The sequence below is a fragment of the Nipponia nippon genome, unplaced genomic scaffold (genome assembly GCF_047370975.1).
Source record: "Nipponia nippon isolate SJK-2023a ecotype South Korea unplaced genomic scaffold, ASM4737097v1 scaffold_1, whole genome shotgun sequence".
Lineage (NCBI taxonomy): Eukaryota > Metazoa > Chordata > Aves > Pelecaniformes > Threskiornithidae > Nipponia > Nipponia nippon.
The window spans coordinates 118,647,695-118,659,846 of record NW_028262290.1 but is presented as its reverse complement, the minus strand read 5'-3'; the positions used below and the strand labels follow the sequence as shown (position 1 = coordinate 118,659,846).

The window sequence follows — 12,152 nt, the reverse complement described above, 5'->3', positions numbered from 1 at the left end:
CATAGTAGAAGTTACATAGTAGTGTTGCAGTCCATCGTGTATCCCTGCATTTGTCTGCTTCTGTAAAGATGGAGCTGGTGACTCCTGGGGATGTTCCCACAGTTGTGAATACTGCTGGCCTTCACCAAGCATGCTCAGATATTTGAATTAACTGGAGTGCTCGAAGAGAAGTGATAGTCTTAAAAGAGTGACAACTCTTACTTCCTCCCCTCCCTCCTTTGGTTTTCTTTCCCCTTCACTTGTTTGCCCATGGCCAGTTGAAGCTAGAATAGGTATTTTTGCTGCCGTTGGAGAGCTATGACTGGCATGGTAGACTGTAAGAGCCTTTTGCTCCTGAGTCTTTTTTGCAGTACTTTTTTTTAATGCTTGGCTTCTGCAAGAGGCTGATGTTCACACTGTGACTCTTATATGCTCAGAGGAAGACTTCAGGTGCTCTTTCTGCTGGGGAGAGCCCCAGAAAGTACAGTGTCGTACAGAACAACAAGATCCTGCCGAGCTTGAGTTTATCAGTAAGTGTGTAAATTAGCAATGCTGCCTGTGAAATCATCATCTGAATTTCTCAGTCTTTGAAACCTGTCAAGAATTTTTAGAAGCTGCTTCCTACAGCTGGGCACTCAAATAAGTCCCCTGATTTTCCCTTCCTCTCAAATTCTGGGAACTCATAAATGTTAAAGGAACAATGTCACAATCTAAAATAAAAAATGAAATATGGTCTTCCCCTGTTGGGCTGTGGGTTTTCATTTTTGGTTTTTTTTTTTTAATATGTACCAGTAAGGATTTTGCTCTGTGGAATGTCTGTTGATTTGCTAATATTGAGCCAGCTGTGTCTGGCAAGCAGTCTGTTTGGAGCAGAGGAATATTTCCAGGTGAAATTCTTCCTGGTGTGGTCTCTTGCAGTGTTTTACTTCATGTTTTAGAGACAGGGCTGTGTCTTGCCCTTTCTCACCTTCCTCTTCCAATCACTGGGAGACCTCATTGCCCATCTTGTGTACGCTGTCCCACCCGGATGGTTCTTTTCTGCCTGAAGGGACCCAGAAGCCTAGTATTTTGCTGTTGTCTCTAGAGGTGACATTTACCAGGGATCAGCACAACTCTTGCAGTTGACCCATGTTGTGTTCTGCAGAGCTCCCAGAATTGGAAATTTGAGACACACAGATGTATTACAGTGCATTAATCTGTAGCATGGGAGAGACATGTAGGTCAGGAGAAGTTTACCTTGCAAAAGATCCAAGGTTAAAGAGCAGAATGATCTGCCTGCTGCTGCTATCCATGGAAGAGGAATGCTCTCCAGTGACTGCACTCGTTCATTTTGCTTCCGTGGCAGCCAAGCGTAGCTTTCCTGCAAGACCAAATTCACTTTGGGGGTTTTAGACACGATACAGATTTTCTTTTTTAAAATGATTAATTAGTGAATGTTTCAGCTGATTGCTTTGATGGCTTATTTTTGTTCTCCCTCTAACCTTTACTAAACAATGCCAATGATTTCTCTCAAATCGGTGTCTTATTTAACCCTTTCTCCCTGCTGTCAGCCCATGCATGTTTTAGCAGTGATTCTAATGAAACATGAAGAGGCACCAGGTAGACTCAGCTACACTGTGAGCCATGGGCACTTCCTGAACTTGCTTGGTGAATCTGGGAGCGTTATAGAGATTATCTTTGGGTTTGTGGGGTTTTTTGTTTGGTTTTTTTTGTCTGCAAGCTTATAATGGTTTCTTCTAAAACTTTTCCAGCTGGTTAGCACATAATGCTTTCAGCCATTAAAGCACATACTTTTTATTTGGTTTTAGGTGGTGGGGTTTTTTAAATTGACATCAGAGGCAATTGGAGGGCAGGTCTTAAAAGGTTTATGAAATATCTAGGCCTGAACAAAATGAAAGTGATTTTATTTCCAAGGAATACTTTCTATCCTTACTATTTTTTTAGTATAAAACACTGAGAAGGAAAGGAAAGGCAGTATAGATGCATTTTTATTTTTTTACTCCATGCTTTGGATAAGGGGTAACAGAGTAGACCTTTCCCCAAATCCAGAGCTACAAAATCTGAGCGTTTGACTGAAAATGTGATATTTCTGTTTTCAGGGAATAGAACAGTTGAAAAAGGAAGAGAGAAGATGGGCTAAAAAAACAAAATGGATGAACATGAAAGCAGTATTTGGCCATCCGTTCTCTATAGCATGGCTTAGCCCATTTGCAACACCAGACCAAGGAAAAGCAGACCCGTACCAGTATGTGGTCTGAGGAATTCTTGACCAGCATTTCCACTAAAATAGAAACATATTACAGCACTACTGTTACAAATTTTCCATGAATGTTTAAAACAAAAAGCAAAACAAACTTTTTTATGTCTATTAAGTGGCTGACAATTGCAGAGAAAAAAAAGCCCTGTATTCCACAATTTCAGATAATTCTATATCTCTGGCTGAAACTGCTGCTGCTTTTCTTTCTTTTTATTTTTTCTTTCTTTCCTTCTTTCTTTCTTTCTTTCTTTCTTTTTTTTCATCTTGTTAACTTCACTGGCCTTTGTTTCTCTCTGCTTTCTGTATGGCATAACTAATGTGAAGGGGATCCTCTTTCTCTGTTGTGACCCACCTCTTCTGAGTAGATTTTCATGCTGTCTCCTGACTGTGATGAGCTCTGTGGAAGACATATGAGTGCCAACAGCCCTACACAGACACCTTTGGACTTCCTGAAGGAGCACATTGCTCTTTCATAAGTGAACTTGAATGGGGAAGCAGACACTTCAGTTACCGAAAGGTGCAAGACAAGAATGCGACACAGCAAGAGAGCCAGTTGACCTGGTGATCGCATACAGTTAAAGTACTTAAAACAAACGTTGCCAACACCAATTCCCACCCCACCCTCCTTTTTTCTTCCAGCCACAGAACTGATTCCATCCTTCTGGCATTATTTTGTCTGTTCCCTCCCTTGTGCACAGGAAGTTGTTGCCCTCTTAGGGTAACTGTGGCAGATTTAGAAGACTCTTTGGATTATTAAATGCCTTACACTTGCAGGAAAGAAAGAAATCTAATTTTCAAGTGTTTAGAATAGCAGAATCATCTTGTCTCTGTGTGTTTGTCTTGGTAAATGAGTTGTTAGAGCAATGCCTGCTAAACAGTGTTAACGTGAAAAACTGACATGAATGCCCAGACTACTATAAAGACTAATATTGGTGGGATGTGTAGGTGTACCAGGGTGATTGATTCTATATTCTTAGCGTTACCCTGTTTTAGAGCTTTGTAAATCTTTTTTCTCATATTTATGCATACATGTGTATGTGTGTAAACAGACACACATATATGTGTAGGTGGTTTAAAGTGGGAAATATTGATGGTAAGGAGCATGCGTACTGTTATGAGCTGTGTGGTGATGAAAGTGGGAGGGACAGAAGGCATTCCAAAAACGGGTAGAGCTAAACCATTCATAACTACAACTGACATCTTGTGTTCAGGCAGGAATTTTATTATATTTTTGGATCATGACTCCCATGGGCTCATCAAATGAATTGCAAACAAAGGAAAAATACAAATCAGCTGTGTCCATGACTTCCAAGGAATCTTTTCTTTCCTTGGTTTAAAGTAAAATGGTATTTTTTTGGAAAATGACCTGTTTAGACTGCTTCAAAGCCATGGGGGAAGGGAGGGAAATCGGGGAAGAAGAAATTTAATGGATGTCTCATTTTGGAAGTAATGTGAATGCTGCATCTTTTCAATCTGTCAATGCTTCCATATGGAAAACAAATGCAATAAAACTTTTCCAAAAACTTGTTTGCTGTTCTTACTTTCTTTCTTGACTTCAAACGTTGGGAAAAATCTGTAATGGTTTTCTGAACTTTCACTTCTGTACGCAAGCAGGCAAAAGGATATAAAGGTAAATTAACTGTTCAACCTTTAAGTTTAAAAATGAGTTAATCAGTAATATACTGATCTGTTAGTCAGTGGTTTTATTTCACCTCTTGGAAGTGGCTGTCAGTAACTGCTCTGCTGTGTAAACAGGCTGTTTCTGCAATCCTGCTTGCTCGGGGTTAGACCGTCGGGAGTGAGTTGTGGTCTCTGCCGCAGGAGTGCACGGAGGGAGCCGCAGGCTGCGCCTGTGCCTCGGCGGGCAGATTCCGCGAAGGAAACGTGGCCTTTGCGTACACATTTCCTTCATGAAGGAAAGTTCAGGAACTGTTTAGGTTTTGGTTTTATAGTGCTGATACTGCTGATAGTGGAAAGCTATTGTAAATAAACACGTAGCTCTGATTATAGTATGCAATGGTGTTTTTCAGAGAACGCTCCCAGCTCAACAGTTAAGGGCTGGATCTTTGGCCAGGATCAATTCAGCCAGTGCGGCACGTGCAGGTGGTAACTTATAAACAAGAGAATCTGGCCCTAAAACTGCCTTGGTGCAAAATCAAATGTATCGGGGTGGGGGGGAGGGGGAGGCTTTGGTCACCTAGGCAATTAACCTAGGAATGCATCTCTCTGTACAGTTCATTGCTTTAAAAATGGTTTTGATTATAAATTCCAGTGGTGCACATTCCAGTTTTGCATAGCGAATAAGGGTAATTAAAATAAAGCGTTTTGGAGGAAGATGGGTTACGTTGTTCTGGCATTTTGACCATTGTGAAAAACTGCGTAATTACTCAGTTTTTCTTGTTTCAAACAAATGCAAATTGTTAAACAGTGTTATATAGTGTTGATATTTGCAGTCAGACTGGTTTTGTTTTAAATGAGGCGTCATCACAGCATGCAGAAATGTCTGTTGGTACCTGTCGTGCGTGTGTCTCGGTAACCAGGGGACCTCGGTTTTACTTGCACTGTTCGACTCAGTGGCGCGATTTGATGCGATCTGAATGATACTAAACATGGGTCAATATTAATATGAGAAAGGCAGACTTACCGATTTGCTCATGGAAATTATTTTCTCAGACAGGACTGCCTGATTTCAGGTGCTAGTTCTGTTTTCGCGTGGCCAAGAGAAATTGCAGGACAAACTCGAGCAAAGGCAGGGTGCTTTTTTTGACAAGCCAAGCAGAAACGAGCGCAAGGAACCACTGCAGGGAAAGTCTGCCTTAATCATGTTTTCTGCTAGCAACGCTCCCTGTGTCTTCCCCTTGATGGACAAATTGTTCCAATGCTTGCCTGTTCTGTTCGCTCTCCTTTTGGATTCTAAAAGTGTATTAAAAGAAATTAATGCATTTCTTCTAACACGCGAGAACTGTCCTGCAGATTGCTTCTGGGTGAGGGCGCGCAGCCCAGCGTCCTCCTCCGGCACTGCGCGGGAGCAGATGCTGAGGGCAATAGTGGGAGAAACGGGGTAAATCCTACAGCGTCGCAGTGGTAACAGGTCAACCTCGCCTTGCTGCCCCTGCGTTTGCAACCTTGTACCTCTTACTGAAACGGGAGTGTCCAGTATTTTATATTTCTCTATGTATGTCTTCTCTTTTTGGTATTTGTTCAAAATTAGGTAATTTAGAATAGTGAAAGATGATGCTTTCTGAGCACTTTTTTTTTTTTTTGAGTGAAATAGCTGGAAAGAGAAACAGGTGTCGGTTTAATTTGAAATACAAAATTCTCACTTTCTAAAATGATGATGAGAGATTTGGGGTAAATATATTTAAAAAACCCCAACTTTCATTAAACAGTAATGAAATGTCTTGAACAGTTGTGCATTCCTTCCATTCCCCCTTAATTTTTTTTTTTTTTTTTTTTTTTTAAGGCAAAACCTCACGCCCTACTGACCGTGGGGCGGGCAGGCAGCCAAAATTAGACCAGGATACAATTTTTAAAACTTCTGCTCATTTTCACTATGTGCCCCGAAGGGATTAGTGAGGTCAGGCTGGGAGAAAGTATGCCCCTGCCTGCTCCGATTAACCGCTCCCTAATCTGGCATTAGGACGACCTCGGCCTGACCGCGCTTATCGCCTTGGTTAGCGGGCACTGTTCAGAGCAGGTGAACGATGGCTTTTTGGGGAGGGAAGAGAGGGGTTGCTGCCCAGAAGTGTCCGAGATCCTTATTCCCGATTTCGGTGGCAGCGTGGATCGAGCCGGATTACGCACGTGCCTGAAGGCAGGGTTAAAGCTTGTGCTGCCAGGGGAGGGTTTCAGTGCTCGGTGTCTGTTTCTCCTCCTGCCCCATGCCGCTTGTTTTCCTTCTCTCCAGATACTCGCGCAATAAATGCTGCAGCCGCGGCGACGGTTTGTTACTAACGCATTGGAAACCTCTGCAGTTTGCTAAGGAGCAGCTGACAACCAAAGGTCTTCCTCTGCTTTAAGCTGTAAAAGCATCTGCTGCCCGGCCGCACAGCCGCGGGGCACTGGAACTGGAGTATCCCGGAGGAAAAGCGCGTGGTAGTGCTAAAATGCTTTGCCAAGGCTCTGCTCTGCCGTGCCCAAGCGCTGCCCCTCTCCGGCTTGCCTGGCAGGGAGGCGAGGACTGGCACCGGCCGCCGCAGCCCCCACTGCCTCGTCCCAGTGGGCCGGGGGCTGCAAGGGATTTTTCCCTGGAACAGTTGAAGCCGCGCGTTTGCAAGCTTGGGAGCAGCGCAAAGGGACACGCGCCTGCGCTTAGCCTTGCGAGATGCACGTTTGTGCTGCAGGGCTTGAATTTTTCCCGAAATTGGTACCCCGAAGGCTTCGGCTGCGGTATTGTGTCTTTTCTTTCTGCACGTTCGCTGCTGGGTTTCTCCTAAGTCAGCACAAGAAATGGGGCATGAATGAAGCTCACAAAAGCTTTGCGTGTAATTCTTCAGTTTATGGTGTGTTTTCTCCTGGGCCTGCTCGTGCTGACTCAACGTTACTGCAAAACCAAGCTGCCGCTGTATTAAAATGCCGTGTTATTTATAAGGCTTACTGCGAGCGCAGCTGTGGTGCCGCTGAGCTGTTGCGTGTGTTCATTTCCCCCCCCCCGCGAAGCTTTGAAATGTTTTGTGGGTCATTAGGGAAAACCTACAGATTTAGAATGCGACAAGTGTATTTTTCATCCAGCTCTTCTAAAACTGCTCTTTTAAATGGTTTTAACTGAATTTGCTCATTTTTCCTTTCCTTGAGTGTCTCAGTATCCTTGCTTCTCTTAAGAATGTGGTCACTTATATAGCATCGTGAGCACATCAAACGCAGCTGTAGATCTGACTCCTCTCTTACATGATGCAGAAGATGGGCATAAAAAAATTATGCCCTATTTCACATAGCAGTAGCCTTAAAAAAAAAAAACCACCAAACTTAGTTCCTTTTTTCTACATGGAGAAGACTACCAGGAAAAAATGTCGCTGCCCAAACTGATAGACCTGTTACTTAAATACAATCAAAAGGTTTGCTTTACTAAACGCGGTGTTCTTGGAGGGAGAATGAATCAGAATATTGACTGACCAAGGTTCCAGTCCTGCTTTGGGACCACCTCTTCCACCTGTACAGGTTTCCTCACCTCCCAGCGGGTATCCGGCTTGCGTTGTGATTTGTCTTTGACAATTTGTTAAATAGAAATTGTGTTCTTAAATATTGGCTCTTAATTGGCATAGAGTAAGCCTGTTCTTACGTCAGCTTCTAGTGACAAGCCTAGGTGTGGCTGTGGGAAATTCCTGATCACTGGAAAAAGCTGCAGTATTTTGCCTGCATCTGAACTATTGTAGAAGTGCCCAAATAAGGTGAAATTTTAAGTTGCAATTGTATTTTGTTACTCCTTAAAGGGATTCAAAAAGCATTGGGATAAGAGACCCATGTTTCCAAAAGGGATGGCTTTTTAGAAGCTATCTTTTTGGCATAAAAATCGATAGCAACTCATACTGAAGTAAGTCACTGAGATTCAGATTGTCCCTGAATTTGGTCTTGGCTTAGGGTTTTGTTGTTAAATTCAGGGATGAAACTCTCGGTAACGCCGGACGTCTGTCTTCATTGTTAACGAAAACATGAATAGCATCCTGGTTGTAGATAGGCAGTTTTGCACGTGGTTGGTGCACAAATACCTGCTACAAATGTGAGACGACCCAAAACTCTTCTCTTCTTGCAGGGTATTGAGCGTCTTAAAAAACAGAAGCCAACCTGGGAGAGGATCAGCGGCTGGGAAGGAATGAAGCTGGCGTTTGGTGGTGCTTTCTCCTTGGGTTGGTTCAATCCCTTTTCAGACCTGAACTGCGAGAGCCCGGCGCCGGCCGAAGCGGCGGCGGCAGCTCCTGCGTCTGCAATAATGACCCAAGAAGAAATCGAGCAGTTTCTCGCTCGAGATGTTGCCATCCAAGTGTTACATGAATAAGCAAAGCATCCTACAAGATGACAAGAGCAGCTTTCAGGTTTTTTTTAATAACTACTTGTGCTGGACATTTAAGGGGTTGTTTTTTAACATACTTTCAGTGCATTAAAATATCCAGGAGTATTTATCTGGAAGCCAGGTACAGCACTAGCAGAAGCAATGCAAATCTCCAGAGAAAGCTTTATAAGCGATGAGATTCATAAGCTCCTTTTTGGACCTGAAACAACTACTTTACTGAGCTTTTCTTACTTGGCCTTTAAGGAAAGTTTATAATTGTCAGATAGATTGGTCCTAGCTGCCAGAAATGTGCAGTCCTAGGGAGTCTGGTTAATCTTTTGTTCTTACAGCCTTTTGGAGGGCTAAATGATAAGCCCTGCGCAATAGCCAGATTAGCCCAGCTCTAAAGGTTTTCTTGAAAAACGCATCCTTAGCTCATCCCATGGATGCTGCCTCTGGATTATGAAAGCTGCTGGTGCTCAGGTCTTAGCAGAGGTGGGATACCAGGCTACGGACACAGCAGATGGGCGAGCTCCAAAACATCTCCAGGGGTAAATTCTAACCCTCCGTGCTCATGGGGCTGCCCAAGACTGGTGGTGCTTGGCTGAGCAGTGGTGGAGCTGGTGGCCTGCTGGTGCCGGCGGGAGCATTCGCCTGCGGCCGGCGCAGCCGAGAGCGGGCAAATACTGGCCGGGTTGTCGAGCTGCTGGTGGGGGGAAGCTTTCGCCCAGAGGCTGCGGTTCGCTAGCATGTAGGACGCGTGGAGCGGGAGCTGCCTGGCCGAACTCCGCACCCCAGAAAGCAGGCAGCTGGTCTAGGCTAGGCACTGGGGCTGTTTCTGCGGTCAAAGAAGACAGGGAGGCGTGAGCACCCTGCTGATGAAGGTACTGGCTCTCTCCATTTGCCTTGCCTAATTTAACGTCTCTCTTTTTATTTTTTCTCCCCCCTCGATAGCCAGAGTTAGTTGAGAATTAATATTGCCTCTTAATCTTACTGCTGTTTAACGTTGTCCTATTAGTACTTGCCGTTATGCGGGGTTTCATTACACTAACTTTGCAGCCAGCTCCTGGTGAGCATTGGTGAACACGTAGAAGGAACGTGCATTGCTCAGGAAGGCGTCACCGCAGGTGCAAATAGTTGCAGCAAAGTCACGCAGAGGTGACGGTAGCTGCTGCATTCAAACATGTTGCAAACACTTGGCATGCTCCAGGCGTCAGCTAGTGTAGTTTTAATTTAGACTGTTTTTCAATTGTTTTTTTTTTTTTCTTCTTGTCATCTCCCTTTAGCTTAATTGTCAGTAAATTTTGCAGGATATTAGAGGTGTGCTCCTGGTTTTCCGCACCAGGACACGCTTGACTTTGTCTCCCCCTCCCCTGTAATGTGGACCAAAGAGAATTGTTTCCTCTCGAAAGTAAGAGAAAGGAGTTTGGGGGATGAAAGCATGGTATTGTGAAAGACCTAGATGAAATTTTTATTATTTATAGAAGCAATACCAAATGGAATTTGTGCAAGACTTTTTTCTTTCATTTCCCCCCAAAAAAAGCATCTTAATATGTATTAATGGTGAGCCGTTCAGGGCTACTGTGGAGGGATGAGATTCTCTCCTAGACTTGTCCTCCGCTACAGCAGTCCCTTTTTCTGGCAAAGGGTCTGGGAACAAATAGAGTGCCGTAACTGTTAGCAGCACAGCTTGGCTAAAACCTAGGGGGTATTCCCAGTCATCCAGTCCCCTCTCCCCTCTGGATGTCTCCTCTTTTTCAATGGAAAATAGATTTAGTAAAAGTCATTAGGGCCTATGTATTTATAAATACCTTTTTGGTAAAGGGAAACGCCTTGCATTTGGGGGGAATTGAGGTGTCCTCTCATGTCATTTAGACGTGAGGTCTTGAACGTCATTGCTCTGTGCAGCAGTGTGATAGTGACGGAAGAAGCTCTCCTGCTCCCGCACCGCCTATGTTCCTCTCTGTCAGTGGCCCACAGGAAAGGAACATCAGGCATATACACAGATCTGTAAGGGGTTTCCTATAGGGAGTAATAGGGATGTTGAAGGAGAAAAAGTAAGAGTGCCCTTTTTAGCTCATGTTTTCTAATTTTGGCTTGCTGCTCGGCCTCTGCATCCAGTTAATGTCCCTACCTCCAGTGCTGTGTCTGCAGGGTGGGAATGGTGCTGCAGGGTCCTGGGGGGAGAAACTAGTTGATGGCTGAAAATTGCCTTGAGGCAAGTGCGTGGGGACGTCAGCTTGCGCGAGACCCCCTTGCCCTGCATTTTAGTGATGCTTCTCGGGACACGGACCCCACTTATGTGCCTTTGGGTAGGTGCAGACAGAGGCAGCATATTTCCTCCTCCACTCTCAAACCTGGTTCACCTCATCATGAGGACAGGTGTCCTTCGCTTCTGTTTCCCACCTCTCGTGTTGCTCCTCAGGTGCTGGCATTCTAGGCTTTTTTTTTTTTTAATAGCTGAAATGGAAAAGCAGTGTGAAGAGGGGGGTGAGAGCCACACAACAGCCATCTCCCCTCCTCCCACAATGCAGTTTTAGTCTGAGTGAGAGACTGAAACATGTCCCTGTGCCCTACGCAGAGCCGTGGGTGGCCAGCCCAGCCCCGGCTCTGGTGCCCCCCGGGCCCTGGTGGGGTGACTTCCTACGTCCAGCGAATTCCTTGTTCTGGTGTCTCTTGGCTGTTGGTCTCCCTCGTCTCCCTCTTTTTCCTCCGCCTGAAGTTCCAGTACCCCTCGGTGTATCTCCTCTCTGTCTCGGTATAGTGTGGCAACTGTCAGAAATTGCAAGTCTTCACAAGTTGGAACAATCTGTTTTATCCACAGCTCTGGCATAAACCTCCTTCTTTAATGACTACCTGGTAGCTTGAGACCAAATGTGATTTTCATTGAACTGAAACCAAACCCACCGTTTTCCTCCCCTTCCCTCCGTGCACTCCTTGCCCCTTGTTAAATTGTGCCTTCATCTTCAGGCCATGCTGCTATGGTCCCGGCCGGCTCGCCGGGCCCTGGGGAAGGTGCTCCTCAAGAGCACTCGGTGTGCTGCAATCCGCTGGAGATCCCATCACTGCTGCGGCGCGAAGCGTTGATACGTGATGGACAAGGCCGTGGCAGACGTGGAAAGGGTTCTTGTACTTCTTATCCGGTGTCTTCTACAGCAGGTTTTCTATGCAAGTAAAGAATTTACACCTCTTGAAAACATATATATATATTGCTGTTTGTAACTCCTTTTTATGCCTCCGGTCACTATTGTACTTATTAAAGAACTAATACTTCATCCACTGAGGACTGCCTGCTTCTCCCTTCCCTGCAGTTGCCGTGCACAGACCCTGTGCCTGCTCTGCCCAGGGAGAGGGGCTCCTGCTCCCGGCCCTGCCGCCACCGGAGGTGGCCCTGTGGGGACCCAGCGCTGCCTCAGGGCACTGGGACAGCGTGGGCAGAGGGGTGGCAGGGGCCAGGGGAGCCTGATTGCCTTTTTGTGGCCCAGCCACCTCCTGGGCGCTCCTCCAGGTGTTCCCTAAATGTTTGAAATGCAAGGGGAGTGATCAAAACCTTTTTTTTTTTCCCTTTTTTGTTCCTTCCCTTCCTTTTTTCTTCCTTCCCTTTTTTCTTCCTTCCTTTTTATGGGCTGGCACATAACCAGCTGTAGTCACCATTTCTTATAGAATCATAGAACTGTTTAGGTTGGAGAAGACCTTTAAGATCATCAAATCCAACTGTTAACCTAACACTGCCAAGCCCACCACTAAATCATGTCCCTAAGCACCACATCTACCCATCTTTTAAATACCTCCAGGGATGGGGACTGAACCACTCCCCTGGGCAGCCTGTTCCAGTGCCTGACTACCCTTTTGGTGAAGAAATTTTTCCTAATATCCAACCTAAACCTGCCCTGGCGCAGCTTGAGGCCATTTCCTCACGTCCTATCGCTT

At 45.3% G+C, this 12,152-nt stretch overlaps 1 protein-coding gene across 6 annotated transcripts in view; it reads left to right on the top strand.

Moving 5' to 3' along the window:
• The window catches only part of ZDHHC3 (zDHHC palmitoyltransferase 3), a 36,196-nt gene extending 24,773 nt beyond the window's left edge, over positions 1 to 11,423 (top strand). For 3 of the 6 annotated variants that reach the window (XM_087769145.1, XM_087769129.1, XM_087769138.1), the window contains exon 7: positions 7,986 to 11,423. In XM_087769145.1, the coding sequence (XP_087625271.1) occupies positions 7,986 to 8,228 (243 nt within the window). In that variant the 3' untranslated portion in view covers positions 8,229 to 11,423. Of the gene's footprint in view, positions 1 to 2,078; positions 3,764 to 7,985 lie in introns of those variants that run through there. The other 3 variants (XR_015707298.1, XM_087769156.1, XM_087769166.1) reach the window with 3 other exon arrangements.
• Positions 11,424 to 12,152: the final 729 nt, after the last annotated feature.